The sequence below is a fragment of the Aegilops tauschii genome, chromosome 2 (genome assembly GCF_002575655.3).
Source record: "Aegilops tauschii subsp. strangulata cultivar AL8/78 chromosome 2, Aet v6.0, whole genome shotgun sequence".
In the NCBI taxonomy this organism is placed as follows: Eukaryota; Viridiplantae; Streptophyta; class Magnoliopsida; order Poales; family Poaceae; genus Aegilops; species Aegilops tauschii.
Window position 1 is genome coordinate 55678355 of NC_053036.3, and position 12699 is coordinate 55691053.

General features: G+C 48.2%; 1 protein-coding gene across 1 annotated transcript; it reads left to right on the top strand.

The window, feature by feature from the left end:
- Positions 1-8457: 8457 nt before the first annotated feature.
- On the top strand, positions 8458-9344 carry LOC141040727 (uncharacterized). Its single transcript, XM_073506843.1, has 2 exons — positions 8458-8587; positions 8956-9344. The coding sequence occupies exons 1-2, from the start codon at positions 8458-8460 to the stop codon at positions 9342-9344; spliced, it is 519 nt and encodes a 172-aa protein (XP_073362944.1).
- Positions 9345-12699: the final 3355 nt, after the last annotated feature.

Consider the following 12699-nt stretch of genomic DNA (forward strand, 5'->3'; position numbering starts at 1 on the left):
GGGCGTACATGAGGTTTGCAAGCAATCCCAATAACTCAATGTATGGTCAGCCGATGGTGTATGTGGAGTTCATTTCAGTCACTGATGTTGCTGGATGCAGTAGCAGGGGTGGTGAGGTCGAGTTAGGCCGGAATGATTTTTTTTAAATTTTGGCTGATGAATACTGTGCAACCATTGCCCATCTTAGACACTAAAAAAATATATTTTCGCGCAACCCTTTTCCCTCAATATTTTCCCGCCAAACGCTTTCCCTTCATATGTTCCCGCCACCCGTTTCCCGCCAACCCCTTCCCGCCATATCTTCTTGCCACCCGTTTCCCGCCAACCCTTTCCCGCCATACTGCAGTCGTTCTTTCCCGCCATTTTCTCCTCTCTACCTATAAAACCCCCTTCGGACGGAGGTGGATAAGCATTCGAGTGTAGTGTAGTCGAGATGTCCCATTATCCTTTCGATCGTAGTTTTCACCCTGGGATGAGCAGGACTCTTCTGAGGCTAACTACCGATTTCAGGATGGACAATAGGATAGTTCCATGGGACGAACTCACCGGTAGTGACACCATAATGAATGAGTTGGCTCACCAATTACGTAGGTCTGGGTGGCCTGAAAGGACCTATGAGGAGGTACGTAAAGAACTTCTTAGGTTGCATGCAAGATGGAAGAAGGTAGTGGAGCCGAAGAGTGAAACTTTCAGAAGGACTGCAGAAAAGCATCCATTTTTATGGACTGAGGAGAGCGAGGACGAAGATGATATCTTCATGCCGCCGCTTCCGGGTTCTGCATCGTCAAAGGGCAAGAGTTCTGCATCGTCTAAGGGAAAGAGTACTGCATCCTCGAAGGGCAAGAGTTCTGCTTCGTCCAAGGGTAAGAGTTCTGCATCCTCGAAGGGCAAGAGTTCTGCATCGACGGAGGATGACGATGATGCCTTCATGTAGTTTTTTAGCTGTATTCCAGTTCTACCATTTAATTCAGATGTACTTGCATTATTAGTTTGTACTCTCTTATTGTAGGGCATTATGTTCTATCTTAATTTCATTCTGTAGTTGTTGCACGATGTTCGATATTAGTGGAGGGAAAGAAAATGCCACTACTTTATTCTAAAACTATATTTTTTTCCATTACGACACGGTTCAACTGAAAATAAGATACATCGTAGAATTGAAATAAAGCTACATTTAACTACTGAAATAAAGCTACATTAAACTGCAGAAATAAAGATACAAATGATTGCGAAATTTAAAATACTACCACAGGAATCTACTGAGTCCAGCGTGGATATTTTCCTTTTCCATCGCCAGCTTCTTCTGCTGCCTTGGCCTCACGAGCCCTTTCTTTTTTTCTCGGCCTCTCCGCCTCACGAACCTCCTTTCGCTGTCGTTCCTGCTCCTCCATGCGACGAGCCTCTTCCCAGTTTTTCCTTCCTAAATCCTGAAAAAAACGGTGTTGCTCCGCATAATATTCTTTTAACTCTCTCTCTTGCTCTGCTTTCTCCTCAGCTTCTGCCTTCTCGCGTCGCTCTTCCGCATAGAAACTATTCCACGCATGGCAACTTCTTTCACGAATCTCAGTCACTGCCCAAGCCGGCATCTCCGTGTCAATCCAACGATAGTACATGCACAGAGGCGGAGGAGACTACAACAAGAAACAAGAATGTTATTAAAGAATCTATCAAAATACCAACAATATCTATTTGTGATGGTTAAAGCATACCGGAGGCTTGTCGTACTCTGAAATAGCTATGGGTGGATCTTCCTCATAATTGGCGCACATGAAAAACTTCATGCACAACCAATCTGAAAAATCTGTAACCTCCTTCACCTTGCAAAGATCGCCACACCAACACCGCAGGACTGCCACCCCTGGAGGCAAACTTGCATTCTTCATTTTCCTCGGCTTAATGCTTTGATCCGAGCAAGGCAAATTCATACCGATTGAAAAAATGTGTTACACACTTTGCGCAGTGGCGATTTCGAGGATGGCTGGACGAGAGCATCGGTGTCTCCTTTTATAAGCTCAGACGATAAATGATGGCGAGAAAATTAAGCGAGAAATTTTAGGATCCCTGTAGTGTCGGCACAACAGCTTCCCGCAGCATCGGATTCCCGCAGCGAGTGACTGATTCCCGCAGTGCCGTTGCATCAAGCAATAGCCAGAGCAAGTCTCACAGTGCCGTCCCATCCGCTGAGGCAAAAAAAGCTAAAGCAGGACTGATTCCCGGGCGAAAGAAGCTAAAGCAGGGCATCAGCGTGCATTTTCCCGCGCGTGGGAATCACCGTCGTTAGCGTCGCTGTCGCACACGGGAATCAGCCCCGTCAATGTCCCCTTGTCGCTTTTGGCAGAGAGGCCGCCTCACCCGGTGGCGGCATGGCCCGCAGTCACGTCGCGCGTGCAGCAGGGCCTGTCGGCCTGCGAGCGGCAGGAGCACGAGGGGTCGCCTCACCCGGTGGCGGCAGGGCCCACCAGGCTCGCCCCGTTCTGTCCTGGCTCGTGGAACTGCATGAAGACCGTTATACACCGCGCCGCCGCCTCCAGCCGTGGCGGCAGGGCCCGTCGCCTCCTGGCGTGGCGGCAGGTGCCACGTGTCGCCTGCCGCCACTGCCCAGGGGGTCTTGTCAATTTCGTCGGGAGGGGGTCTTTTCTGGCAATTCCAATGGACAGGTGGTCTGTTTGACAAAAAATCAATTGGGGAATCCAACAGCTCGATGCAGAAGAGATCTGGCCGAGTGCGAGGCTCTCTAGGGTTGCGGCGACTCACCGGCGTCGGGTCCACGGAGGGTCGGCGAAGCGCTATGCGGGAGGAGCGGCCGGCTCTTCGAGGGGGCATGCGGCGCAGGCGGAAGAGGCGGCGGCCGTCGCCGCCGCATCGCCGTCGTTGGGGAGGTGAGCGTCGGGCGGCTTCGCCACTCGGTTGGGTGTTGCCGTGTCGGGCGTTAAGCTTGGCAGAAACTTGAAAGATTTCATTTCCTGATATCTTTTTGCGGGAAAGCTTTGGATTTTTTTTCTTTTGAGAATATAAACTTGGAGCTTAAAACTTAAAACTCATCCCAGAGAGGAAAAGCCTACGTAGGATAATGTTTACTATTGCTATCTTCATTCTATCGAGTCAAAAAAATCAAATTAAATTTCTTCAAGTTGAAACTTCTAAAATGCATATCATGAGGGTTTGAGTGAATAGCATAAAACTACCACAATTCGCGTTAGGGTTCCAGAAAACTACCATAAATTTGTTTATGACTGATAATTACCAAAATCGGCGTCGTCTGTCTCAAAAAACCCAAAACACCCATGGCTAAGAAATTAAACCGGTTTATGACAGGTCGGGCCCGCACCTAAACGAACCGTCTATTTGACCGTTCGTTTGACCGTTAACTGACATGTGAGGCCCACATGTCAGTTATCTCTTCCTCCTCCTTCTTCTTCTTCTCTCCCTTATCTCTCTCTCTCTCTCTCTCTCTCTGTGCCAGCTGGCAAGGAGCAGCAACAACGGCGACCGGCAAAGAATAGCAGCAGGGAGCAGCAGGCACGACCGGCAAGGAGCAGCGTCGTAGCCGGCAAGGAGCAGCCGGCGCGGCCGGCAAGGACTCCACGTGGACCGAGCCCGTCGCCCACCTGGAGGAGCCCCGCCTCCGCGCCGAGGCCGACGCTGCCACCTCGAGCGGGTGCCGCCATGGAAAACCACCTCGAGCCGGCGCCGACGTCGACTACACCGCCGCCATGAAGGAGGGCACGGGCCTGACGAGCCCCGTCTCCCCGCCGAGGCCGGCCACACCGCCACCACCTCGAGTTGGCACCACCGTCGATCGGCCCGTCGAGCTTCTCCACCGCCGACCACGCTGCTGCCCACGACCTGGCCGTCGACGCGTCGAGCTGCTCCACCGCGGGCCACGCTGCTTCCCGCGACCTGCCACTGCCGAGTCGCCGGCGCCTCGAGCTGCTCCACCGCCAGCTATGCTGCTGCCGGCGACCTGGACGCCGCAGAGCCGCCGGCGCCATTCCTCATGGCGAATGCGGCTTCTCCTAGGGGCCCGATTGCTTTTTTCAAACTTATAGGGACCCGATTGCTTTTTAAAAAACTTACAGGGACTATCCTGTAAAACAATTAGGCCACATATTTTGAGATATTTTTATTAGAGTGTAAGAGACACTGACATGTGGGCCCCACATGTCAGTTAACGGTCAAACAAACGGTCAAACAGACGGTTTGTTTAGGTGTGGGCCCGACCTGTCATAATCGCGATCAAGTGCAAACCACTCGGTGATTTGGGTTTTTTGAAACAGCCAACACCGATTCTGGTAGTTATCAGTCACAAACAAATTTGTGGTAGTTTTTTGGAACCCTAACACGAATTGGTCGTTTTATGCTATTCACTCTAAGGGTTTAGAACTCTGGTTTTCTATCTTTCATGCAACTAAGAAAATGATTATTCAAAATAATTTGTAATGTTTTTTTATGGAACCTCGTCAGAGTGCTCCTGTGATTTCATTACAAAAAGAGTTAGTCCATGTATACGAAAAACTAGGCAAAAACTATTGAACTACATAATTAATTAGAGGACAACCATGCCAAAACACAAACGACCAATACAAACAACCCCTAACTAAAACCAGGCACCACCACTAAACGCAAACCAACAATCGAGAGCCAAAAAAAGACCCAGGGTAGAAATGAAGATGCGCTTCTGCAACATCTGCAAGAAGAAAATGACACCCATTGGCGTCAAACGTCACTGATACCGATCCCCTTCGGGGCAAAGCTTTTGCCCAGAGCGCTGCACACCACCACCCCATTGAACCCCGTGGGAAGGGATCCGGCCACCTCAACAGTTGTCTGTACCTAGAACCAAACAACAAAAGTCTGGTGTCGGGGTGAACTCTTTGATGACGCCTCCAAAGAGGAAAAAGACGACCATGGACGCCTTCGCCACTGGTACCAACCTCCGTCGGCCAAAGCTTTCACCTAACCCATAATCCCTCCAGCTTGATGAGACTCTTGGGAGGAGTCTCAGCCACCCAAAACACCAAACTAGCCAAGATACAAAGCCTGGGGTGTTATTGGCATACCACGCAAAACTGAAACAGATAGCCAACTGCCACTCAATGCCTCACCACAACACCACACATGCCACAACACCAAGAGCCAGGCCTTCCTAGAGACCACTGCATCGCCACATACAGAACACACCGACGACGACACAAACCAAACACAGGCACACACCGACCGTCGGAGCACCCACGCCGAGCCCAACCACCATGGCCCCAAAACCCGCGTCTTGGCAAGCCAAAGCAGTCTAGGGCGGATCTTGTAGGGACTCAGTTCCACGACAGTGAATCAACCTCCAGCTGCCACACCGCCGGAGGAAGCTCACCCGCCGCCGCCACAGCCAGGCGCCATCCCGGCCGCTGCACATTGACCCGACCATACTCCGGGCGCCGGTGCTGCCACCTCCGCCTCAGGCCACTGCCTGCGGAGGCCGCACCGAGTCTAACCAACATGTGGCCACCAGCAGCACCGTACCATGCCAGCTTGGGACCGGAACCAGCCGGATCTGGCCCGTGCGGTGACCGGTTGCTTGCTTTGATCCGTCGACCAGTGCAGCGCGGTAGCCAATTTTTTTAACTTTTTTTTTCAGTCACAGATGGTCATACATATGAACATCCACTCACCCGTATGAAAACACACACGCACACCCTACCTCTATAAGCACCTCTAAGAGACCAAGTCGACACAATTTAGAAAAATGCGAGCACGAGTATAGGACTTGAATTCTATTGAGCTGGTTCCACCACAAATAACCTAACCATCTGAGACAGGCTCAACTCACGGCGGTCGCAACGTGCATGCCACCTCTAGGCATGCCGGCATGGCCCACAGGGCAGTACTGTTGCTGCCTCTTGATGTGGCGGCAGGGGGTGAATCCTATTTAGCGCCGGTTGCTACAATTTGTGCAAACCGGCGCCTGCAGACGCGTTAACTGGGCTCGGCCTATTATCTTTCGTTCGCAACCAGGGTTTTCTTCTTCGCTGCAAAAAAACCTAAGCTGACAGCACGGGATCGAACTCGCCATCTCCACCTTCAAGAAGATGCGCGACAACCACCAGGCCATTAACCCGCTTGTGCATTGTTACCTCGTTTGTTTCTTTTATTTGTTCGTCAGTTCGTTTTGTTCCTTTTTTCTTTTTCTTTTTTTATTTACTTCTTTTCATTTTTATTTTTTATTAAATGTGCGTTTTTTATTATGTGAACTTATTTTCAAAACCGATGAACTTTTTTAAATACGATAAACTTTTTCAAATTGGATATTTTTTTCAAAATCAATGAATTTTTCTTCAAAATTGATGAACTATTTTCATATTCTATGAACTATTTTGAAATTCGATGAACTTTTTTAAAAATTTTGATGAATTTTTTTCAAATTTGATGAACTTTTTTTCAATTTCGAAGAACCTTTTCAAATTAATGAACTTTTTTCTAAGTCGACCAGCTTTTTCAAAATCAGTGAACTATTGTTTTCAAGTTTGATGAACTTTTTATTAAAAATCGGTGAAAGTTTTTCAAAATCGATGAGGTTTTTCAAAGTTGTGAAGTTTTTTCGATATCGATGAACTTTTTTTTTTGAAAATCAGCGATTTTTTTCAGTTTTGTGAACTTTTCTTCCAAAATGAAGAACTTCTTTTTCTAAATATCGAATTTTTTCCCAAATAATTCAAAAAAATTAAGTGGTACAATTGATGAATGGTTATGTGCAATAAAATAGAGCTGCGACATTGTTATTAAGGAGTAGCCGCTGTTACTTACAACAAACGCCGAGTAGTTCGAGTGGCTGGTTGCACTTGTACGAGACCTCGATGTCGCGAGTTCGAAACCTCTAGGGAGCAGTATTTTGCTTTTTGCGATCGCTGCTCTGCTCGCTTCGTGGGCCAGCCCACTCGCGTCGTCTTCAGGCGTCACGACGCGAACGGGCGCCTGCAGTACAGGAGCTCCCGCGGCAGGGCGCACGGCCGATCCTCTGGCGGCATGGGCTGCCGCCTCCGCGCGTGGCGGCAGGTGCCACATGTGACAAGACGTGGCTAATCCTTGAAAGGAATCCTGCTCCAGAAGTTCGAAACGTCTAGGGAGCAGTACTTTTTGCTTTTTGCGTTCGCTGCTCTGCTCGCTTCATGGGCCGGCCCACTCGCATCGTCTTCGGGCGCCACGACGCGAACGGACGCCACGATGCAAAGATCACTCTAATCCTCCTGATTCCAACAAGTGGCGCACATGCAGCGCGTTATCTGTCGCAACCTGGGAGTTTTTTTTTAATCCGTTTATTCAAAACATTTTATCTCTCAAACCGTGCGTCCAAATCTCGAACCGCTTTCACCGTTGGATTCCTCGCGGCGAGATTTTCAAAACTAGATTCCATGTTGATAGGTTTTGACGAACTTTTTTTCACAAAAAAAACGGACAAAAAAACGAACAGGGAGCACGGGTTTTTCCCTTTCCGAAAGAGGCACTCACGAAATCACAACTGTGCCTCTCGTGGAAGCAAAACCATGACTCTCGCGAAAGAAAAAAAACAGAAAACGCGTTTCTTTTTCCGTTTTCGAGGAGGCACGGCCGTGACTCTCGTGAAAGTACAACCTTGCCTCTTGCGGAAGCAAAACCGTGACTCTCGGAAAGAAAAAAAAACAGAAAATGCGTTTTTTTCCTTTCCGAGAGGCATGGCCGTGACTCTCGTGAAAGCACAATCGTGCCTCTCGCGGGAGCAAAGCCGTGACTCTCGCGAAAGAAAAAAAACAGAAAACGCGTTTTCTTTCTTTCCGAGAGGCACGGCCGTGACTCTCGCGAAAGCACACACGTGCCTCTCGTGGAAGCAAAACCGTGACTCTCGCGAAAGAAAAAAAACAAAAAACGCGTTTTTTTCCCGAAAGCAAAACCGTGACTCTCGCGTAAGGAAAAAACACGTTTTTAATGCAATTTTTTTAATTTTTTTATTGAAAAGCTAAGGAAGACCGGTGGGAAACCAAAACGTCGGAAAAAACAGGAAAAACCCGTTTAAAAAGCCGAAAATGCGTGTGAAAAAATAAAAAAAAAACAAAATCCGGAGGGAGCATCCAGAGCGCGGCACGTGGCGAATGGCTGAGAGCGCGCCAAGTGGTGCTGATCGTTACGAGGCTCCCGAAGGAGCGCTCGTTAACTAGTTGCTCCCGCGCCTGCAGTGCAGGAGCTCCCGCGGCAAGGCGCACCGCCGATCCCCTGTGACAGGCCACTTGCCGCCTGGGCCTCTGGCGGCATGGGCTGCCGCCTTCGCGCGTGGCGGCAGGTGCCACGTGTGACAAGACGTTGGCCCTAATCCTTGGAAGGAATCCTGCTCCAGATCCTGATTGTTCTCTTCCGCGATCTCAGTACAGTAACAACCTGGGACTAACCGTGACACGAAGAGGTTCTCTGCTCTGCTGCCCCATCACGTACCAGGCCATGGCTTTCATCGTGTCCAAGCTCTCGCGGGCAGGGGCAGCCCTCGCATCCCGCCCCGTCGGAGATAGCAAAATCTCCCCGTGTCTCCCCAGGACCGCCGGCACCATCCGTCGCATGTCCGCAGCTGCAGGTAATCAATCCATCCCTGTTTTGCTAGCTCTTCCGGAGTTTGGATCCGAACCCTGAATACCCAAAGGGAATTCTCCTTACATTGATCTGAATTTAACAGCCAAAATTCCAACACTACTTCTTCCCAATTATCAGATCTGCTTGAATATTCATCCGGACATCTAACAAGCATACGGTGTGCGTGGTAGTAACACAAGACCGGGTTAAGATGGTTCATGACGTAGTAATAGCTCTAGCTTCAATCAAATTAATTCCGCTGAGAGCAAATATTACAAATAAATGATGTTTTTTTTAGAATCACCGGGGGAGGGAGAGGAGATGATGGTATTTTTTGAAATCAAATTGTAACTCCCTGCTACTGAACCGCAGGCGGTTACGAGCCAGAAGAAGATCACAAAAACTTTCCCCTTGTTGATACGAATTTCATCGAGTGGATGGAATCATGCCGCTACGAGTCAGGAAATGATCCAAACTTTCCCCTTGTCGATGAGAATTTCATCAAGTCGAAGGACTCCCTGTGGGCCTTGTATGAGAGCTGGTGCAACTATTATGAAGTGTCCCGTGACCGTACAGAGATGGTCCGCCGGTTCAGGTCATTTAAGGCCAGCGCGATACGGGTGTACAAAATGAACAATTCTGGTTCTTCGCAAGTGTCTCAGCTGTCCCAGTTTGCAGATCTGACCAAGGCGGAGGCGGATTACGAGTATAGCAGGTTACGCTGCCGTAGGCCAAAGTTCTCGCAATACCGTGCTAGATGAAATCAAATCATCTGGTTTTAATAAAGTATATATTTTATGTGTCTGCAATGTATGTCTTCCGTTTTGTGCAAATCGTGCATGCTTTTACGTGTAGTCAACTTTATATTCAGTTTTGGTTTTTTAGGGTTCTTTCGGCACCATTAACCGTTATGTAGATCGTGTAGCAACAATTTTGAAAATGGGATTCTTCTTAACAGCCATTCTGTGCACAACTAGAATTCCGCTATGAAAGTTTAGGGTATAAAAGTCATTCCCCAATGCTATTCGATTGAGCATGGCCAACAGATTATGATCAAGTCTGCTCAAATCATGAGAAACCATGCGAAAAGACACCAATCTTTATCCTTGCTTCTACTATCACTCAATATACTTCCTGAGAAAGCCCTTCACATATGACTCAAAATTTTAAACATGCTCTAACTGCAAAGAAGACTCACAAGCTTGCCGGACCAATTTTCGGATTACTAAACCGAGTTTATTTCTCCATTTAAAAAGGGTCGCCGTCCACCCTGAGATGGCACAGCTTCGTTGTACCACCAATCTATGCAATCGCCTACACCCCGCTCACAAATTTGGGCAAAACCAGGATGATTAGCATGTCACATGAGATTTGGATACTTATTGGTTCAACATCCCAAACAAGGCTGTAAAGAGCTTACTTGATTCCACCTCCCAAACGGAGTGAATTGCAAAGATCCATCACATTTGTGGTATCATTTGCAGAAAAGGCAGGTTTCCATTTTTTTACAGAAAGCATCGCACACAAAGTCTTTTTTTGTTGCAAATTGCAGTGGTCAACTGTTTCACTCTGTTAACCCCCGATCCGACAGGTCGGGCCTGCTTGTAGGCGGTGATGTCCCAAAAGAGGCGACAATGACCAAGTGACGGCCGTTAACGACGCGTCGACTATAAGTTGCGACAGATGATCGTTCTCACTGTCACTCTCTCTCACTCACGCCTCTGCCACACCTCCCTCATCCCCATTGCCTATGCCATGCTCCGGCGCTGCCGCCGACAACACCGCTTTCTGCCGCCGCATTCCGCCATGTCAAGCAAAGCTGTAAAGTGCAAACAGGTACTGTGTTCACCCGCAAAAAAAAAGTACTGTAACTGTCGATTTGAAGAGAAGAAATGAGCTCAGAACTGCATACAAGTTTATAAGATTTATATTCCGAAATTTGGTCTGGCACATGTTCACAATTTTCTACAACCGATACACACCTGCCAGTCAAAATGATGGACGGCTCATATAAGCCGTTACCATTCCTCCATAACACTAGTAATGTCTATCTTGAAAAGGAATCCATTACATTGGGGTTTGTACATTCTATGTGCATCATTTTTGGGTCTGGTCGTCTGGATGTTCAGCAAGTTTGCTAAACACAGGGGAATGGATTTCGAATGGTATATCATCAGTGGCCAAGCGAGGCTGGTAAAGCACTCCTTAGTTGTCCCCCATATAGGTTATGTATAAAGAGGCGAGAAATGGAGGTTGACACAATTTACCCAGTCGGTTGAAGGCTTGAAGCACACCTTTCTTATGTGCAAAATGGTGAAGCAAATTTGCAGGTAGTTGTGTCACGAGGACATTAGGCGCAAAATGCAAACTGTGTGAATCGGTGCCAAAATGCTCGTGACATGGTGTATGAAATACCATGGCTTGCCTGAGGACATGAAAATGTTCTGAAAAATGTGATTATGGAGTTGCATGGTGGAGAGTGAGAAATGAGGCTAGGTACGTAGGAGTCACTATAAAAGGCACCCCCAATGGGTTATTTTCAGCTCATCGCTTGTTCAAGCAGGAGAGGCTGCCCTTGGCCGGATCTAATTAAGCTTCTGATTAGTAGTGGGCAGTGAAAGCAATCATGGTAGTAGCGTACTTTTACTTCAAGGCTTCGACGGACGGCTGGGATAGGATGTACCCACATTTGGGAGTAGAAAGTCACCTCTTGGCACCATTACTTTTCTTAAAAATGGCACTATTACTTATATCAACATCCAAATCATGAGTAATGAAAGATCGTGTCACTTTCACATCCCACGTTTTGGATCGTGGAGAGTAGAATAGTGCCATCTGGAGGTGAGAATTGACTTTCTACTTTCGAGTGTGGGTATACCCCACTATCTTAGCCGTCCGTCAAAATTGTGGTGCATCATGATGGGAGCCTCCTTCTGCTACTTGGTTGTGATTTGCATGTCCTGCATATACAAGGTGGAAACCTCGGTAGTAACTGCAAGGCGGGGGTGTTGGGTGCTCAGCTTCCTGTGTCCACTCCGTTTTCCCACCAACGAGGTTGCCGTGCCTTGCATCGCCTGCACCGTAAGAAGGAGTAGCCATGGACGAGGCTCGTAGTGTCGCGGTCGTGGTCGTGGCGCGTACCCCGTTGCCTCATGGGCAACACCGTCATCGAGGCCATCATCTCCAGCATGTAGTTGTGCCGCCAGACGGCGATCAAGCACGCCGGCATGTCCGTCACGAGCCGGTGGTGCATAAAGCAGTGGAGCAGCCGGAGCAGTCTGTGGTGGTGCAGAATTCGTTGCCGGCATATTGATGATGTCTGCCAAACCATCGAACCGAGTGATCAGGACATCTATCCTTTTGCCGAGTGCATCATGACATTGCTTGATGTAGTTGCATGTGTGGTCAAAACCATCCCGAATATTTTGCGGAATATCATCCGCATACACTGGACGTACTATTTCCTCAGAATCAGTAGCAACCTCATCACCCTTGTTGACCGAGGTTGACATCTTGATCAACACAGTACCGTGAACAGCCTTAGCTTTGAATACCACTTGATGAAGCACAAACTAGTGAGACGCTAATTCGTGCGTGTAGTCGGTCCGATCTTTCACGATACTCGATGAAAACAGCAGTAGATGTAGAAAAGATGTAGACACCTAAAGACCAAGCAAGATGCAGGAACTAGGGTTGAGGACTCGCGTAAGAGACGATGCAGATCAACTCTTTCGCACGGCAACGCGCTATCACAGAGCAGCGTAGGAACAGAAAACTTTGGTGCCCCTCGACATGAGGCTTTTCTGGTATTTTATTCAATGCAAAACTAACTCCCTCACAACGGCCGCAGCCAGCCCTGCTGCCCTTTTTATAGGCAACAAAAAGACTTTGAGACACGCGCTAGCTAAACGTAGCAGACTAGGACTCTCCTAACGTAATTAATCAAGGATTTAACTAATTAATTATTTGGCACCGTTGATTACCTTGGACTCTATCTAGACTTGAATTCCTCACGTAAGTAGTACTTCACCAATAAATAAAAACGCCATGCATTGTCTACTTTTATCACGATGCAATGTCACGTAGCAGCTCTGAGCCCTGAACTTGCTCGTTTCT

Coding starts and splice junctions, on each gene's coding strand:
- LOC141040727 (XM_073506843.1), top strand. CDS start 8,458: ATGGCTTTCATCGTGTCCAAGCTCTCGCGGGCAGGGGCAGCCCTCGCA. Junction 8,588..8,955: donor TCGCATGTCCGCAGCTGCAG/GTAATCAATCCA, acceptor ACTGAACCGCAG/GCGGTTACGAGCCAGAAGAA.